This window comes from Eriocheir sinensis, chromosome 46 (assembly GCF_024679095.1).
Source record: "Eriocheir sinensis breed Jianghai 21 chromosome 46, ASM2467909v1, whole genome shotgun sequence".
Lineage (NCBI taxonomy): Eukaryota > Metazoa > Arthropoda > Malacostraca > Decapoda > Varunidae > Eriocheir > Eriocheir sinensis.
Window position 1 is genome coordinate 6,502,763 of NC_066554.1, and position 16,370 is coordinate 6,519,132.

General features: G+C 44.4%; 1 protein-coding gene across 14 annotated transcripts in view; it reads right to left on the reverse strand.

Annotated features, from left to right (window-relative positions):
* Positions 1-1,204: 1,204 nt before the first annotated feature.
* LOC126981013 (neuroglian-like) overlaps positions 1,205-16,370 on the reverse strand; it is a 292,124-nt gene continuing 276,958 nt past the window's right edge. For 9 of the 14 annotated variants that reach the window (XM_050831620.1, XM_050831617.1, XM_050831618.1 and 6 more), the window contains 6 exons: positions 14,182-14,317; positions 11,642-11,788; positions 10,949-10,975; positions 10,377-10,477; positions 5,549-5,637; positions 1,205-3,538 (listed from right to left, as the gene is read on the reverse strand). In XM_050831620.1, the coding sequence (XP_050687577.1) occupies positions 5,561-5,637; positions 10,377-10,477; positions 10,949-10,975; positions 11,642-11,788; positions 14,182-14,317 (488 nt within the window). In that variant the 3' untranslated portion in view covers positions 1,205-3,538; positions 5,549-5,560. Of the gene's footprint in view, positions 3,539-5,548; positions 5,638-7,365; positions 7,395-10,376; positions 10,478-10,948; positions 10,976-11,641; positions 11,789-14,181; positions 14,318-16,370 lie in introns of all 14 variants that reach the window. The other 5 variants (XM_050831623.1, XM_050831621.1, XM_050831625.1 and 2 more) reach the window with 5 other exon arrangements.

Genomic DNA, 16,370 nt, shown 5'->3' on the forward strand with positions numbered 1-16,370 from the left:
ATCAGATTTTCTATGTGGATCTTGGTGCCCTTATAATCCATCTACATCGCCTAATTATAGAGGGGGCCCTTCATTACTATAAAGATAGCCAATCACTCCCAATACTTGAATAAATACTGGATGGGGAAGCCGTACACTACACACTGCTACGGTGATCCCCCGGGTCGAGGGGATAGAGTTTCAAACAAAACTGGGTCGCTTCATGAAGAAGTTTGAAGGACGCCACCCGTCTGCAGCTCGAAGAATACCGGTAAAACTTATTCACATAGGTAGCTTAAATGATAGCTTTTAGATTATCATCGTGGCGCACGTATGCAGGAGCAACATCACAATAGTTCTGATAAATCACACATTCAGTGACTGACCACTTACCTCTGCAGTATGGACGAGGCGGCCAGTGGTAGCGTGAAGCAACATGGCGGACGGAGGCCACACAGGTGATTGCTGCTTCCAACTTTTGAGGGTCAGACAGCGATGTTATGCAAGCCGTGTTATAGCCCACCCTCAGACGATACCACAAACTGCCCGTGTCTACTATTTATACCTCCTTGATCATTATGCAAACACTAATGGTAACCCTCCGTAGCAAGGTTTACTGGACGTCACTCCCGCGCCACGGCCACCAGGCAAATGGATCACAATTCACATGTCTGGCCGTGAGGGGCGGAACTTCGAACTATACGGAGTTCTGGTTCGAAACGGTGTTCGAAATAAGTCACGATACTATAGCTCGTTACGTTATCAGTCTTCATGGTGCAGTTATGGTGTTTGAACAGACATATACATGGCGTGAGAGTGGGATTAGAAAGGTTGGGCAAGATATTAAGACTTCCAACGCTTTGATATTCTAGAGGTTAGCACTTGTCCCCTACCATTGTATCTTTTTAGTTTCCTGGTGCTACTTCCATATGTATCCTAAGTTGTATAATCACACTCTGTACTGCCTGGGGGTTGGGATGGCATACTCCTCCCTTCTCCTTTGTTGTTTTACTTGCAACAATAAACAATCAATCAATCAATCTAGAGGCAGTCATGACGCTTGTGCATTCATGATTGACGGTGTTGAAAACTGCACAAATAGTTTCCCCCTACCACTTGCAGAAGGTTGTCATGCGTGCTTTTTGTCTTAGGCCTCACCTTTCTCTTATGTTCTTTCGTTCCGTGCTCTCTAGGGTGTGGGGTTGAAGGGTAAAGATCTGACTCCATAACTTAACACTTTATTGAAAATTAACATAGAAGATAATGACCGGGAGAATAAGAATGGACGCAGGAGGGAGTTACACACACACACACACACACACACACACACACACACACACACACACACACACACACACTATTAGACTACCACTTGCACCCTTACGCACACGCCCAGACAGCCACACACGCAGCCACACTTGAGAATGCTCAGGTTATTTTTACACATATGCACAGGAACACAGCTTCCCGCCTCACAAAAATATGATGGGAAATAACTCCACCTCACAACATTAAAAAAGGGACCCAATTTTTAAACCCAACACTTGGTCACACTTCCCCGTAAAACATCAACAGAAGGAAAGAAGTTCCCTGAAAAATACATCTGCATGCTCGTGTTAGCGGTGACGGAGGCAAGACGCGAAACAGTGGGATTCTCATGATAAAACACCAACTTTTAACTTTACACTAAGAAACTAGATTTTGCTCTCTCACGTGCCAACTTACACGTCATCATGTGAGAAAGAAAAGAAAAATGGAGAATGAGGAACACAGCGCCAGAGGAGTACCCAAGATTCGAGAGGCGGTGGTGCTCAGCGGCGCGCGAGTGGCCAGGGTTCGATACCACCACGTGACCCGAACAACATATTGGCCCGTAAAGGAGGGGAGAGGGGGGGAGGGAAAGACTAAAGAAAAAGAAAATGGGGGAGGGGGAGAATTAGTTTGAAAGGGCACCTCTAGGTCGCAAGAATTAGTTATGTACATTCTCAGTTTACCGAGGAAGATATTTATCAGGAAGACTCAAACCACTTCACACCAATACACAAGTCCATGGGATGTGTGACTGGCACAGCCGAGGGCGTAGTAGGAGGAGGACCAACGACGCCTCCTCTTGAACCCCACACAGGTCCTCAGCCACTGGTTAGCTTTATGGCCCGTCTAAAGCCACAGTACGAGGAATATCATGGTTGGCAGCGCAAGATACAGGTCAAGTCCAGAAGCATATACAGTACATTTACATCTTTAGCGCGAGCAGCTGCGGCGGCGCGTGGCAAGATTGTTTTCTGCCACTCGGCGACAAGACCACCGCGAACTGCCCTCGGTCACGTCAGACGAGGCTGGCATGCTCTCAGGTGAAGTGTGTGTCAGCATGAAGCACAATGAAGTTACAAATTACTGAGATGAAAACAGTCTCAACATAGCCTGTATACATATATCTTATTGTTATGAATGTATGCTTGTATGTAGTATGACTATTATCCACCTGGGTCGTTTGATTCGGTAGTACAGCTTTCAGAGGCTCGAGTGACTTAACCTGTCTTGCCTCACGGACTTCCTGAACGCCTCGTCAAGCATCCGTCGTGTGTATATATCCTTAAAACAAACACCTCAACACCTCCTGAGTGGGCAGCAAACACTCGCCGCTTCACAGTCGCAGATCAAAGTTTCTCTCTCCTTGACAATCTTACGTGAGAGGCGGCTGATATGATGTGTTTGCTTCGTTACTACCCTTGATACGTTTTCTTTACGCAGCTGCGGGTGAACTATGATGAAACAATGGTGAGAGAACGGGACTGGATTGCCGGAGGATCGCTTCTTCTTTTCTTTGGCCGAAAACTCGAACGTCCAACCATTACGCTCCTTGGGACATATCACAACCCAAGGACGCTGTGCTGCCCGAACTGTTTGTAGACTCTTCTTAGCGTGTAGTCGGCCCGGCATGAACTGCGCGATGGATGTTGTATGTCTGGCAGTAATATTAATCTTGTAACAGAAATTTGAGAGAAAAAAAGACTCCATGAACTATTGCAGCGCGTATACATGCAGATGACATGTGCACACTGCTTGTACGTATATGTGTATGTATGTGGACGAGGTACACACACACCTACACACACCTACACGCTCTCAAACGAACGCGGCCGCCTCATGGCAATACCGTCAGATTGCACACACACACACACACACACACACACACACACACACACACACACACACACACATTCGCTATTAAGTGTGAATGGCATAAAAATAGTAAGGAAGGAAGCCCGTTTCGGTGACTGCTATCCGCGGTGACCTTGGGGGAGGAATATATTAATGTGGGTGTGGTGATGACGGTGACGGGTGTGGTGGCGAGAGGGGGGGGAGGGGGGGTCACGCGGATGCCGACACGGGGGGGCTTCGGTCTCCAGGTGTGTGTGGTTCAGGCAGTGAGCTCACCACCCAGACAGACGAACAGACAGGTGACGTGTGGTGACGGTGGTGGTGGTGGTGGTGATTCAGACACTCACTCCGCCTCACACCTTTTGGTAGATGAGTGAGCCATCGTCCGTGAAGCGACCTGAGGAGTGGGTGACAAGGAAGCGAGTGTAAGTGCCAAGAATATTACGGAAGACATCCCTATAGACGCCATATGTGTACACTCCCACTGAACTACGCAATACAACTTTTAACTTTTTACAATGTGTCTATTAGGTAAAAGTATTCGTTTCTCAAGTGTGTGTTGGTCTGTGATAGCTTGAATAGCCACTAGTTGAATGGTTCGCCAGACAGGTTCGAAGCTCCACTGATCCGAGACGAATTATGCTGAAACAGTTGCCAAACACCTTTCGTTTAACATCTAGAAGTTCGATCGCTTATTAGCTGTAACATTCCCAAAGCATCTGGACATACTCTTCATGCAAAATATACTTAGAAAAATAGAAATCACAAGTTGGAACAAAAAATAAAACTCATTTCCTGCGGCAGTACACACTTGTGGTCGTAAGTATCTCATTATGTTAACGGGTGTTTTAGTAAAAGAAAACAATCGCATTTAAAAGTGGAATGTATGAATGCTACAGAAACACAACCAGTGACTTGCTAACATCACATTACTGACACACAAGCTGAGTTTTATTGGGCGAAGAAAGTTGTGAATCATCTGGAGCAAACTTACACCAACGTCACAAAGAAGAATCGAAGAGCTGGTTACAAGATGCTTAGTGGTTTATACAGTAGAATATAATTGGATGTTGCACTTAATCAACTGAACAGTCATGCAAAAACAACTTTGTTTCATTAATGAAAGGAGGCAGTTGCTGCACCGCATCAAAACATCAAACAGTCAGTCTACCAAACCAATAGTGTTTCAGGTGTAAGCCACTGACAAGTGTAACCCAAGTATCATACAAACACATAGCTAATATGTATATACATAATACAAAGACGTCCTTTTCATTCAGAGAAAAATGTGTGAATGACGTAATTATTCAAAGGATGCGTCCCAAGCATGTCCAAACCTTCAATTGGACACACAAGCGCGCAAGGCAGAGGTACTCACAGCACAACGCTACTCCAGCACTACCTGCTGGGGGCTACTTAAGGGATGCTACACCCCCTAGGGAGACAGTACCTCTTTCCCGATAATGCAACACTACCCTGAAACACACCGGCTGTCCTGGGCCTACAGCATCACCCAAGAACACCAGCTCTGGCCTGCATGGGGATGCAACAACACCCAGAGCCACACCAGGTGTTTCTAGACTGATGCAACGCCACTCATCAACACACCAACTGTAACCCAAAGATGCAATCCCCCAACTTTGTCCACGTGGATGCAGCACTCCACCACCCGGGTAAACCGCATCCACAGGGTGAGTCAAAAGGTCAAACAGGGTGATGGCAAACAAGAGGCCACCGCCAGTACCTATACAAAGTGAGCGTTCTACCTAGCTCAGCACCGAAGGGCTGAGTCACTGACTGAGTACTGTCATTCGTTGTTACCCACCCATTCCCTAAGTTACTCAGGCATCATCCAGGCCTCCTCCAAGTGTGCACAGGTCCTCCTCGCCACGTACACCTGGGGAGACCTGCCGCTGCCCTCCTCACTGTCTCATCACCCCAAGCCTCCATGCAAGTGTTGTCCCAATAAGGCTCATCCATTTGCCGGTTTATGTGAGAAGATCTTGCAAACAGACCACGTCAATCCGTGGAATGTGCGATGTTACAACGTTTCTTCCCTTTTCCGTCGTCCGGAGTGTTGTCTTGAGGCAATGAGGAGGTCAGCGGTGATGCTCCCTGAGCCAGTCAGGGCTCGCAGGCTGTCTCACGCTGCCAACGACTCGTTAGGTTGGAAACAAAACTAAATACACACATATACCTAGAGATGAGGCCGGTCTGTCTTTGCTCAGTTATCGAAAGAAAAATGACCATGAATACAGCAACAGTAAAGTTCTGACTGGATGACCTGACGCGACATAACGTGACCTGCTTCATCTCGAGGTGTGCGTGTGCGTGACAGCCTGAGAGAGAGCGAGACCTGGCTGGCTGCACGTGTACTGGCGGCGGCCTTGAGGGAACACACGGTTACCTGGTGCTGTGCTCAGGTACGCGGCACAGGAGGAGGTCTCTGGTGTCTTGGGTTTGTTACCAATGATACCGAACTGAGCAGGTCAATGGCTGCAACAATGATAACACCCAACATTGAACATCTGCGTCATACTCATCACAACGACTACGCTCAGCAATGGCACACCGTACGCATAACAACAACAGGTAGAAAACACTGTTCATACTGGCATATGCACATGAGGTAAAACTTTCATATATACATAAAAGATACTGTTTAAAAAAACTCATATAAGATGCATTACTCTTGAATGGTGAGTTTCTTACTTTCAGAATGTAGTTATTTTTTTTTAACACTCCAGCAACAACATATACTGCCTACCTACAAGCACACCCTGTCCTGCAGTAAAATTGATGTACCGGGAGGTAATGTTGTATTCGAACCTACTACGATAACTTGATCAATAAAATAAGACTAGGCTGCTCTCCCCTAAATCTTCTTTGTGGAATACGTACCATTTTTTTTTTTGCTAAAACATCACAAATTTTAATAAATCTAATCCTATAATCTCTTAGTACCAACTATTATCCTAAATCGTGCGTTGGAGTGGATCAACACATGCCATCATCATGCATGAAAATAATGAAAGATTACGTGATCTACAAAAGGATTTATGTCAAAGTAATACGACTACGCGCCTCCTGTCTTATTCTTTGTTAATTGCAGGCCTGAGTAACAGTTTTAGTCACAGTCTCTATACTCTTCGCCACCAAGCAATATAAAGTTAGAATAGGTAGTACTCCGCTGCTCACATGCAGGTAATAGATAATATACAATACCAATATAGTGAGAGTAAAGGGGCTATTAAACTGGGCAAATATTCCATGGATCTTCAGTCAAATCACGATTTCCGCTAGCGTGGTTCTCATTTGTTTCTTGTTATTGCTGGTGCTGCTGATGGTGAGTAATACCGTCGTCCTTCGGTGAAATCTACCGTAGTTTTGGAAGACCGTGGACACGTCAGAACACCACGGAAATATGAGACCACGCAGCAAAAATCGTGGTTTGACTGACGATCCACGGAAAATTTGCCTAGTGTAATAGCCCCTTTAGTATGCTCACATGAAAACTATGCAAGAGAGTCAAGTTACGAGGTGAGTCAGTCAGTGAGGCTGTTGTGGCGAGCTCCATGTCTTATGAGAACATCAGCCACATGCTTTATAATAAAAATAAAAAAATAAAAACGAAGCAGAGAAAGCAATGTGGCAGTTGATAATTTGTGATTCGTTTAACAACTTCAGAAAAAAAGAGCTAATGCTTCTCAAAAAAGATTATGCATACTATAGTCATTGTGCAAAAATGTCTACGAGAATACCAAAGCCATACCAAACACACGTGAGGCTCAAAAATAGTTTGGTTGTGACATGGAGCTGCCCTCGAGCCGTAAAGGGGCTATTACACTGGGCAAATTCCGTGGATCTTCAGTCAAACCACGATTTCCGCTAGCGAGGTTCTCATTTGTTTCTTGTTATTGCTGCTGCTGATAATGGTGAGTAATACCGTTGGCCTTCGGTGAAATCTACCGTAGCTTTGGAAGATCGTGGACACGTCAGAAAACCACGGAAATATGAGAACCACGCCAGCGGAAATCGTGGTTTGACTGAAGATCCAAGGAAAATGTGCCCAGTGTAATAGCTCCTTTAAGTATGTGTAGTAAATAGTAAACGGTGTAAGTCAAAAATGAAGCCATGCACACCACCCGTTGTCAGTCACGCCTACGACTACAATACGGGGCGAGTTGAGAGAGGAAGAGAACAGTGAGTGTGGAGAGTGCCTACCCGTTACACTAATGTTTCCGTCTGGCCAACTGCAGAGAGGTGTGGATGAAGTGGTTAGTAGAGGCACACGTTCATGGGCACAGGTAATATTATACAACACTCGTTAGTTAGGTAGTTAGTCCTGATTCAGTAGTTAGTGTCATTAGTCTAGTTAACTACGTGGAGCTCTGGTAAAGTCATCACTGAACATTTTTTTCTATTATTTTATGTCTGGTTAAAGTTCACTCTGTTCACACTTAATCAAATCCTTCACAGAGGTCGATTTTGCACAGTGTAAACCCTTCATGCACCACGTCAACAGCAGCATCAAGAGCACTAGTAATAGCTAACGATAGAATCCGTAATAATAATGATAATAACTTAGGGTCGTATTATAAGACATTTCGCCGCCCAAGAACACCTATTTGACAAGGCTTTCCTGGGAGTTGGGGGCATTTCCAGGGGTAGTTTTATGACCCTGGTGGTAGTGTGACCCTTCCTCTGTACCGTGAACCTCAAGAAACACCCATAAGAACCCGACTGACCCCCTCTTTGACCTTTAGAAATAACTGATGTGAGAAGCGAGAGTCTTATAATACCAACCTAAAGAGTACTAGTAATATCAGTGACGAGACAATTATATACTCAGTGAATTCCCATCTAACCCGGAGAAGTGATGAGAAGGACCTGTGCGGCTTTCCTTTGTGTGTGGTGTCAAGCCTTGAATACAGCGTCGCCAGATTATCGTATTCACCACATCGTGTTTATTACTTTTAAGCCTCTAACTCTTGTACCTACACAAATAACGATAGAAAATTGAAGTTAGCGTTAAAACTCCTATTTATTGATGTTTGTTTGTTTGTTTTTGCTATAGTTATTGTTCAGAAACTACGAAAATGCGATGCGATAAGTACGATAATTTGTCAACGCTGCTTGGATAGTGAACGACCTTCCCCGAGGAGTGACAACGAAGGGATAACGTGCACACTATCACACGCCTCCTCAGCGAAGTCTTGGCACAGCTGATACCACCACCACCACCACCGCCACCGCCTTCACTCACTCCCATACCCCCACCACCACCACCACCACCTTCACTCACTCCCATTCCCCCTCCACCACCACCACCACCACCACCTTCACTCACTCCCATACCCCCTCCACCCTCACCACCTCCACCACATGCAAGCCCACTGCCAACACCACCACCACCATCACCGCCTTCAATCACAGCCATCCCCACCACAACCTTCACTCACAAGCGTGCTCATCACCCCCCCCCCCCCACACACACACACACTCCCACCAGTCACACGCATTTTCATTCCCCACCATACCACCACACGCATGCACACTACTAACACCAACCTCCTTTAGACCCTTATCCGATACCACTACCACCACCACTACCAATACCACCATCACCACTCCAACCCACCACCATCAGATACCACCACCACTACCAATACCACCATCACCACTCCAACCCTTGCCACCACTACCACCTAACCGCACCTACCCACTACCTCCACTTGACAGCCACCTCTCCACCTCCCCCTCCCATCACCTTTCACCTATCCTCCGCTTCCCACTTTTCGACTCGACGCCTTCGTAAACAAGCTGGCAATGATCATAAGGCAAATATTATCTCGTCTCCCTCGCGTTTGAAAGCACTGGTTCAAACTGGCAGAGAGAGAGAGACATTCTATAAGGTGGAGACAAGGCTATTAACGCCTCCTTTAAAGCTGACTGGAGGAAAACGCTTCGAATGAGTCCAGAAATGAGTTAAGAGTTTAAATCTGTTACGCTTTGAAAATCGTTATCAGCTTCGTCTACCTACATGGAGTAAAGAACCTTCTATACTTACTCCTCCCCCTCCAAGAGCCTATCAAACTGTATTACAAATGAGTCCAAAAATAAGTTAATGAATTTATGCTTGTGACACTCTGAATATCATTATCTAAACTTCGCCTTAAAACCTGATTAAAGTTAAAGAGCCTATGATATTAATTTAGTTACCCTTCCCCCTCCTAGAACCTTTCAAACTGTACTGTGAAATAATATAAGAACTAACTTGAACCTATTTTTCCCTACATAAACCACGTAAAACTAAAAAAAAACACAATAGTTGGCATACTTAGGCCGGTTAAAACTTCCTTCCCCTTTCCCTCAACACGAAGCCAAAAACAGACTACACTCAACCCTACTTTATGGAACCTAATCTAACCTTAGGAGACTAGCAATCAACATAAATTCTCCTGAACTTATGCCTGACTGTGAAGACCCCCCCTCCCCCCCCCCGGCCACTATAACCCTGCACGCACTCGCCTCCCTCATTCCATATTTAAATTTTGTGACCTATTATTGGCATTCCTCATATTCAAATGCATTCTACAGTGTTCTGTTGTGTATAAGGACGATAAAGGCTAATATATGTACTGATTATGTACTTAATAATACCTATATCTAACCGGTGTGTTGAAATGTAATGAAAAAAAAAATCTATCTCTAACTATTCGTATTCTTATTTCTAACCTGCATATGTAGTAAGTAATGTAAAAAACTATTTCTCTAGACACAATAAACTCTCTCTCTTTCTAACGTGTATAATTTGAACTTTAATTTAAAAACTATACCTCTAGAGACAATAAACTGTTCCTATTTCTAACCTGTATCCTTGAATCGTAATGTATTAACTGTACCTCTAGAAACAATAAACTATTCCTATTTCTAACCTGTATACTTGAATCGTAATGTAAAAACTGTACCTCTAGAAACAATAAACCATTCCTATATCTAACCTGTATACTTGCATTGTAAAGTAATGTAATGTATTAAAACTGCATGCTTGAATCGTAACGTAAAAAAAAACTGTACCTCTAGAAACAATAAACTATTCCTATATCTAACCTGTATACTTGAATTGTAAAGTAATGTATTGAAACTGTCCTATGTCTATCTATCAATGCTGTGGTGAGAGAGGGTCAACGCCATGAGTCACCAGAACCCCCCCCCCAAGGCGCGCCACTCACCCATGCTCTCGTCTCCGTACTCTGCGAAGTCGTCGTCGTGGGAAGCGAAGGAGTCCACGCTCTGAATGGTCTCCTGCCGCTTCATCATGGCCGCGAGTTGTCTGGAAGGAAGGGGGTTGGTTGATTGGATTGGAGGATGCGCGGTCATGGCGGGGAAAGAGGGGACCAGATGCTTCTTTTTTTATCTATGTATCTCTTTCACTCTCTATTTCACGCATTCACTCATATCTTGACTTCCATGTGAGATACGGTTGAATACTTTAAAGCCCTTATTTTTTCAACGTATTGGCACCTTAGTTCGCTTCTTTGAAAAGTTGTTGCTGTTGTTGTTGTTGTTGAAAAGTTGCTGGAATTCCCTTGGACGGTTTTGTGATCCTGAAGGTGATAGTTTTCCACGACTTCTGCATTTTGAACGGGAAACTCTCTCTCTCTCTCTCTCTCTCTCTCTCTCTCTCTCTCTCTCTCTCTCTCTCTCTCTCTCTCTCTCTCTCTCTCTCTCTCTCTCTCTCTCTCTCTCTCTCTCTCTCTCTCTCAACAACACACAATATAATGATTAAAAAAATACTACTCACACGTGATACCAAGACTTCCTGAATTCTCTTGAGTAGCGTGAAAAAAAAGGAAACGGACGAATAATATAATGATTACAGCCAAAGGAAAGAAGTTACAATGTTACAGCTTATAAAAAAAAGAGTAAAAATAGTAATTATGTCCCTCACTACTACAACAACCTACTATAATATGGATGTCAGTGTGTGTGTGTGTGTGTGTGTGTGTGTGTGTTTACAAGTATCAGTTTAGGAGGAACACAAAAAAGGAAACATTAGTAATATATCCAAAGAAGCTACTCCGACAAGACTATCTCCTCCTCTTCCTCTTCCTCCTCCTCCTCCTCCTCCATTTAAAAATACTCGGCACATAAGAGACAAGATTACCTTTGCCTCCCTCCTTTCTCTCGTGCCAAACGTTGTGTGTGTGTGTGTGTGTGTGTGTGTGTGTGTGTGTGTGTGTGTGTGTGTGTGTGTGTTACTAATTCATCTATCAAGGTTTATTTAAAAGAGATTATGAGAAGAGAGAGAGAGAGAGAGAGAGAGAGAGAGAGACACACACGACAGACATGAGGCAGACATACTCAAGCAGACACAGATTAAGAATAACACAAGAGAGACAGACAACCTTACCAAAATACCCTTCCCCTTGCCCCTCTCCGCACCCTAACACCCCCCTGCCCCTGCCCCTCCCCCCTCAACACCCCAACTTCTCACTTTCGCTGGAAGTTCGCCGTCATCTCGTCCTCCACGGGCTCCTCTGGCTTCCCGGCTTCAAGGTCCACCTCCTTCTTGATGGGCTCAGGCTCCGCGGGTTCGTATCCCTTGTACAGCGCCTTCCTCAGCTCAGCCACGCGCGCCAGCCTGCATGAGAGGAAGAGTGTCACCTCTCGCCCCTGTCACCTCGCCCCTACACCCCCTACTTTCCTACCTCTACACCATGCCAAATGCTCTCCTTGCCGCCCATCCGTTAGCGGGTATTTTTAAGGTACTCTACACTACACACGTCTGTCCTATGGTTAATATCCGCTGTTTGTTTGTTGGGTTTTAAGTTCTTTTCTTCTATGCAAAGCCAAGTGCCCCGTGCTGGTTAATGAGTGTTTTTGCCTTTATATCATGGCTAGTATCCGTTTTTACACTTAAGAGTTTAGAGGATATATTAGTGTTTGTTGGTGGGTGTTTTCAAGTTAACCTTCACACTATATATTCATGTTTGGTAGTTGCTGTTTTAAGTTGTTTTATACACTTCTACTTCATGGATACCGCACGTTGCTCAAATGTTGCCTAGTGGTTAATTATAAGCTACTTTAAGCTACGTCAGACAGGGTATTAGGTCTTACGATTGTTATACTAAGCTACGACCTCCAAACAGCGACCCGACATGAACATCGGTAAAAGCTATCAAGGCAAAGAAGATTTATTAGCTACTGTAGACCTCAGTGCCATGGCTAATAACCGCTGCTCTTTTGTTTGTTAGTGCTTGTTTAGGCTGCTTTGCACTTAGTCAATGGTGATTTTACGTTTTTTTTTTTTTAGATGGATATTTCAACGGCACTATACGTCTATGCCTTGATGAAAATGCACTTTTTTTTTTTTTACAGCAAAGGAGACAGCTCAAGGGCACACAAAAAAGGAAACAATAATAAAAAAAAGCCCGCTACTCGCTGCTCCTAAAAAAAAAAAGAATCAAAAGAGGTGGCCGAAAGAGAGGTCAATTTAACTTGGCATTTATAGTTTTATAGTCTTTGCTCTGGCTAATCTAAATTTATGCGATGTTACCTAGCGATGATTTTATTGGTACAGCGTTCAATACGGGTTTGTGTTTTAAGCTGCAGTGTTCTACCTAAAAGTATTTGGTTGGAATCCGCTGTCACAAGTGTAAAGATTGTATGCGGAACTACTGAAAGTGGAAATATATATCGTCACCCTCATAAAATAATCGCCTAAGTCATTTTTCAGCGATTTCCAGGTTTTTGTCTACATCAATTTTTAAACATGTGATGCCCATATTTGTATAGTTGCCTTCGTCATTCAAGGCTCGAGTGTTCTAGAATCGGCCTTTTCATTTCTACCTAAACCTTAAGCCAAATGAGATAATGACAGTTCTTTTCCAATTTCCTGAAAAGTATAAAATAATGACTTAGGCGGTTTGTTTACGAAGGTGACGATATCCGAAGCTTGGTAAACATCACCTACTCGGATACAGTTGAATGAACATCGATTTTAACACCTCCACACTTCCAAGCTCCAGCCAACATCCGCCTCTCGTGAATCAACCGCTGACAACTAAACCTTCCCTTCCCTGCCCCTGCCCTTCCCGCGAGACCCTGCCAACTTCCGCTCCTCGATACAATAAGAGGAGCATGTCTTAGCGATTTGAATTCAAAGTTTCAGTACACTATCTACAAATATTTGGTTGTGTCCGCTGCCAGTAATGTAAGGAACGCCTGCGGAACTATTGACATAGGAAATATATATCTGTGCCTTGGTAAACATCTTGCACTACTTGTATACCGGTGAATGAACATCGATTAACACCTTCACACTTCTGAGTTCCAGCCAACATCCGCCACTCGTGAATCAACCACTGACTACTAAACCTTCACTGCCCTGCCCTGCCTCTGCCCCACGACGCCCTGCCAACATCCGCTCCCCGTACACTAAAGGAGGCATGTCTTAGTGCTACTTTACAACCTCTGTGTCTGTGCTAAGGTCAATACCCGCGGCTGGTCTGGTATGTCTGTGAATGGATATTTTTACCCTATTCGACGCCTCCCAGCCTTGCCAAACCCCCGCTACTCACATATTAGTAGGCAGGTGCTAAACAAAACCGCCCTGCTATCGTTTGAATTTGCTAGTCATATGTCATTCAGTTTAACACTCCTTTAAGCTTCACGACCCCATGCATTCACTGATAAGCCCTACTAATCGACTTACTCTTATCTTGACACCTCTCTCCACACCCATCAGTTAACTGCGTATTCTGGTACCTTGATAATTAAGATAGTTACGCCTAAGTATTAAACAAGAGATTGCTACAAGTCTTAGTGGGTGAAAATACCCTTCCTGCCCATGTTAAACAGTTGCAATTCATAATTTTAATGCTTGGTTCCTGTCTAAAGTAAAGTGGGGGCATACGCAGATAGTTACGCCTAACTGTAAATGGTGTACAAATCTTACTGGGCCCAAGTGAAAGTGATGCGTAAATGAAGTGTAAGCGAAATATAAGTGAAGTCTAAGTACAGTCCGCTGCTCACCTTTGGCTGTAGACCCACATGGAGAAGAAGATGACGCAGATCATGGTGACGGCGACCATGATGGCGATGATAAACCACGTCCACAGGATCGGGTTCAGGTCCTCCTTCTTCGCTACCGCCGTCGGCTCCTCCATGTCTGTGGGTCCGAGCATCACCACCATCAGCACCACCGCCACCACCACCACCACCACGACCTCCACCCCTAGTGACCTTGTACCCCCCTCCCTTATCCCTCCCTCCCCTGCCCTCCCCGTCTGTGTTGTCCCTGCCAGACCTTACACCCCAGTTCGACCCCCCCACCCCCCTTTGTCAACCTACTCTTCCCCAGACCTTGAGACTAACCTAACTATACCTAACTATTAGCCTCCGCATGTAAGAGTTTATAGCCTCATGAAAGGTGTTGAGATTTATTTAACTTTAAAGACATTTTGAACTCTTCCTACCTACCCCAGACGTAAAGAGAAAGGAGATAGATAAAAGTGAACTAATGAAGATGGATATTTATTATGTGTGTGTATTATTTTGTTGCCAGGCTTGTGCAGCAGCGAGAAAAACTACCTGTCTCGCAAAAGAGATCAACTAAACTACTCCAAGATGCTAAGAATACTGTTTCATTCGACTATGTTATATAATGCATATCTAAATATCTAATCTACAATAGAGGATCATAGAGGCACATGTTCACTATACTTAACTTACGGAGAGTGTATCAAGAAACCTTTTACAGTCCCGCGTATTCCAGTGAAGCAGGAAAGGTTCGACTGGTACAAGAGAATGAACAGCTGAGGTCCAACAGGCCGTGTGTTGTGACAGGCCCGGCAGTTTAAAGCACCGGGTTATTTTGTTTTCATGTGGCGCGAAAGTTGAATGTAAGGCCGTTGTATGGAGCGCCATGTGAATTTAAGTGTTTAAGTGAAACGTATCTAATCTCTACAGTCTACACAAAAGATTTCATTTTTACATAAAAATACACACAAAACTGTAAATTAGTATCAGTACTAAAAAATATGTAAAACTTCAAATAAAACGATATAATATTATATAAAAAGATCCTCAAAATACCCCCAAAATCCAGGGAAATGCATCAAACTATAATAAGCGAACTGCAAAGTCAACCCAAGACGATCACATGATAATAATTAAAATTTCAAAATAAAAAATACAAAAATAAATAAAAATAAATAAATTCAGTATTGCAAAATATGCCATCCTTAAAGGGAACCGAAGCCTCCGGAACAGAACAACAAGTATACTGGGAACTATGAAAAAAGTAGCAAAAAGTAGGAAGACGCATTCATTTTCTCGTCGACAAATCATATTAGTCTCGTATAATCACGATAAGAAAGGGAACAAAAGAAGAAACACAATAACGCTGTCGAGCGCCAATAATTAGCCGTTCGTCCCAATACTCGTTGCATAACACTTGGGCGTCACCAGAGGGGCGGGGCGAGGCACGAGACGCTGATGTTTGTTTAGCTTTGAAAGGCGAGGCACGGAGCCATGGCGGGGACGTCAGGAAGAAGGAGACCAGCCAGTTCACATGGCGCGGGATGCGATCAAGTGAAGGGCGTGTCGGCATTAGCCTCGCCGTGTACTGTTTCCTCCGCGCACCTCGGCTGAAGAACGGCCTGTCAACATATCCGTCTGTCCCACGCCGTGTCCAGCTTTTGTGTCCTTCACCAGATGGAGCCACAGATTACGATCCATGGGTGGTCAGCGTGTGGGCGTGGTGAGCCCGCATCTTTTTTTTTTTTATAGGTTCGAGTCTCACCTCTGCAAGCTGACAATTTTCAACCATCGCCGAGTGGCAGATCACCCACAAGCTGCCCACATCTTCAGTCAACCCTAACGAGTGACTTCGTTCAAGGGGAGCACCGGGGGGGCAGCATGGGCCAAGCAAGAGTCATGCATCACAACAGCCACTATAAATAAAATTTGCCTGCGCCACTAACGGCCCGGGGCCGTCCAAGAGACTCTCAAGAGAGCCTACCGGCGCTATAGACAGCACCTTAAAAAAAAAAAAATTAAAAAAAAAAAAAAAAAAAACGTAGCTCGAATTCTTCACAAATCGGAGACAAGTAGTTCATTATTCTGGCAGACGCATGAAACTGATACAAGAGTTATTCCCACAGTTCAAATTCCCTGTACGATAGTGAAGACAATGTGAAAAAAACAAAATAACGTAATCT